Source organism: Aegilops tauschii, chromosome 5, assembly GCF_002575655.3.
Source record: "Aegilops tauschii subsp. strangulata cultivar AL8/78 chromosome 5, Aet v6.0, whole genome shotgun sequence".
In the NCBI taxonomy this organism is placed as follows: Eukaryota; Viridiplantae; Streptophyta; class Magnoliopsida; order Poales; family Poaceae; genus Aegilops; species Aegilops tauschii.
This window is the reverse complement of record NC_053039.3, coordinates 108,396,980-108,400,333: the sequence shown is the minus strand read 5'-3', so window position 1 is coordinate 108,400,333 and position 3,354 is coordinate 108,396,980. Positions and strand designations below refer to the sequence as shown.

Here is a 3,354-nt window from a genome sequence, read left to right as displayed (position 1 = left end):
AAAAGTACTGACGCGCTAACAACTGTAATGCTGTAACTGTGAATAGCTTAATATTCACTTAATTAGCATATCTAGTGTTTTTCCCTCTTTAGGCAAAATGGCCCACTCACGGGCAATTCATTGATTACATAAACATGTTCGAGTACAAGGACTGACGGACTGAGCCCATAATTGTCATTACAAAGCATGTGCATGGAATATGTTCAGATTTCTTTTAGGGTGAACATGTTCAGAAATTACTACTTAATACTCATTCTAGCACTTGAAGCTAACCTTCAATTTCCAATGTCCTTTACACCATAAACCAACTTTTCAGGAGTAATTTAAATTGAAGATGGTAGAGGGGCATGATCAACATTATTGCTACATCCAAAATTAGGTAACCGTATGAAATGCCGATGATGCAATGGAGTACACAACTACACATACAAAAAACAAAATCTACTGAGCATGCAGATGTTTTGTTACCGCTTATATAGAGGTAAGAGGGTAAGAAGTAGGAGTTGTTCTCCTTCTTTGGGATGCTACTGTTCCCAGATTTGTGATGGACATTTGGGGAGGGCGTAGGCGTCTTGGAGCATCACGAAGAAGTACTCACTTGAACACTGCAAAACAAGCAAAAAAAATTTAATTACATTGTAAATAGGAAAATTTGTAGACAATCAATACTTGCTCAGCTGCACCAACGATGCTCTGTTGGCCACGACGCTGATTTGCTGGCGAAGGCATGTGAAACGGGCGACATGGTGGCAACCTTTACGAATACGCCGCCCGGGATCTTGCACGGAACTGGCTCCTCTACCGTGCTGAAGGCACGGCAGGGAGCTACAGTAGCCGCGCAGTGGGATTCAGAGAAGGCACTGCAGGGTCCTGTAGCAATATGCACTGTAGCAGAGTTCAGGTAGTAAATATGTATTGTAGCGGACCTTCTGTAGCACCATACTGTTCACGAGTTCCTGTAGCGCGCAGTGAAAAATCACAGAGGCAATGCAGGCTACTGTAGCTTCCCTACCGTGCCTTCATCACGGCAGAGGAGCCGGTTCCATCTTGCACAGGGTGAATATGATGATGACCTACAATCTCCTCCGTGGTCAGCTCCCCACATGTCGCCCCCTTTGGACAGTGCAGTAGAAGCTCGCAATCGGGACGACGGCGGCCGCGGGCGCCGCCGCAGCGCCGATGAACCGAGACGTAGTTCGGGGACTGCGGCTGGATAACGCAGGGACCAGGCCAGAGTTTGAGCACATTAGACTGGGCCCTGCAGCAGCCCAGGTCAGGGCGGGCCGAGCGGGCCCTGCCATCCGCTTTACTGAGCGATTAATCCAATCCGATATGCAGTGGAAGACGGACATTTTCCCTGCCTCAAGCTTTTGATATCCGAATCATACCACAGTTCGACAGGAGACACTTATATATATTGGCTTTTCTAGCTTCTTGGTGGAATTTGCTCCCTACCCGCTCCCTGCCCTGAATTCGAGAACTAAACTAGACAAGTCTAGCCATGGATTATGTGGATCAAGATCGTCTCCTAGATGAGGCTATGATTGAAACGAGAAGAAGGTGGGGGTGGAGCGAGGAACGAATTGACGAGTTTCAGAGGGAAAGGACAAGAGATCGAGAAGAATTGCGCCAGGAACTGGCTGCAGAATTGCGTGAGAGGGAAATAATGGAATATGAAAGAAGGCATATGGACCGGGCCTCCGGGCGAGCCATGTTAGATCTGCGTATTCCGGCAGTCAGCGAGACAAGGGAACGAGACTGCGCGGTGTGCTATGAGGAATTCCGGGAAGGCGGAAAGAAGCTGAGGACGATGCCGTGCGGCCACTCCTTCCATCAGCGCTGCATCTTCGACCGGCTTCGCTTTAACCGTCGCTGCCCAGTGTGCCGCTTTGCGATGACCTCCGTCGAGGAGCAACGTGCCATTGACCGGGCACAAGCCGAGGCGGCGGATCCATCCGGTGATGGGCCGGAGGCAGCCAAGCGGCGGAGACTCGACCTGGCTGCGCCCAGTGAATTAGACTCCACACTTGTCACTTGTGATCTGAAGGCGATGGCACTCGGCCAAGGACTTTCTGACGCTTCTGATCTGAACTTGCCTTCTGTGCATTTGCCTACTGATGATTGCATAAATGGTACTCCAAGCAGCATGGTGCTTCCCTTCTGACCGTTACATTTGATTAGAGCATCTCCAACAAATTAATAGTGTTACCTCTAAGTTGTACTAAGTGTGCGTCAATTAATATGGATATGAAGGAATATAAAAAAAGAAGTTGATGTTTCTTTTTTGAAACTTAAAAGGACGTTGATGTTTGTATGTACTACGTAGTCATTTTTCGTTTCATCTCCTTCCGCATCCCACTCTAAAAAACAAAGATAACCTTCAGTAAAAAAATCGCAAACACAAACAAAAACCCACCATCCCGCGCGCCTTAATCCTCCACCTTCCCCGCCTTACCGGTCCAAGCGCCCAAGCGCCGCCGCCTCTGCCCCGTAGCCGCTTCCTTCTCCCTCTCTGGCCTAGTCATGCTCGCTTTCACCTCTATAGCCTTTGCCGCCAACCTTCCACATCCCTTGTTCTTGTTTGTCCCACTCTTCCCAGTATACCCACCCATGGGTAGGGCCACAATCGTAGGATGCCCCTATCATCTCCGCGTCGCGTCGTACCGCATACGCTAGGTATCGAGGACTCCAAGAACTCAGTTGGATCCTCCACCGTCCAGTTCGGCGTCTCAGAGCCCGTAGCGTCGGTTCTCGCCTCCGTTGCAGCGGGTGTCTCTACCCCGTCACTGCGCAGGTAGTGCGGATCTTGTTGATGTCATCATCTGGTGCTCATAGTCTTGAACTCCACCACATGCCGCTACACCGGCGACACCGAGTCCATCAAGAAGAACCTCCTTGCTAACGGTGTCCACGGCATGTACCACGACTGCGGCCTATCCATCATCGCATATGTTGTCCAAGCGCACTATGGTGGGCGTCCTGCGACATGGCGCATCACAGGCCGCATCTGTTCCGAGAGCTCCTGCCCTCATGGTCATGCCGAAGCATGCCGGTGCGGCCGTGATCGTGACTATAACCTTGGACACTATCAAGACACACCTCCAGTTCATGGAAACCGATGGGACTATGGCGCAGCTCACTGCTACACGCGCAGACAACACTGGCCCTCATCACTAACACGCCACTGTCCAGGCATCACTAATGAGCATTATCACCAACTGGTCGCCTCGGGCGCGTCAGTTATTAGCTCTTTGGGGCTCGGCAACATGCTTATCACAAACCAGTCTAAAAATGATCGCTCTATGATATTGTGTTCCTAAGGAAAAAATTGGCCAATATTTTTCATTGACCAGC

At 50.1% G+C, this 3,354-nt stretch overlaps 1 protein-coding gene across 1 annotated transcript; it reads left to right on the top strand.

Moving 5' to 3' along the window:
* Positions 1–778: 778 nt before the first annotated feature.
* Positions 779–2,400, top strand: LOC120964382 (uncharacterized). The gene has a single exon (XM_040389024.2). It carries the CDS (start codon positions 1,502–1,504, stop codon positions 2,162–2,164), a length of 663 nt encoding a protein of 220 aa, XP_040244958.1. The 5' UTR covers positions 779–1,501; the 3' UTR covers positions 2,165–2,400.
* The last annotated feature ends 954 nt before the right edge of the window (positions 2,401–3,354 follow it).

Bases quoted from the DNA above. Each gene is read 5' to 3' on its own strand.
- LOC120964382 (XM_040389024.2), top strand. From the start codon at position 1,502: ATGGATTATGTGGATCAAGATCGTCTCCTAGATGAGGCTATGATTGAA.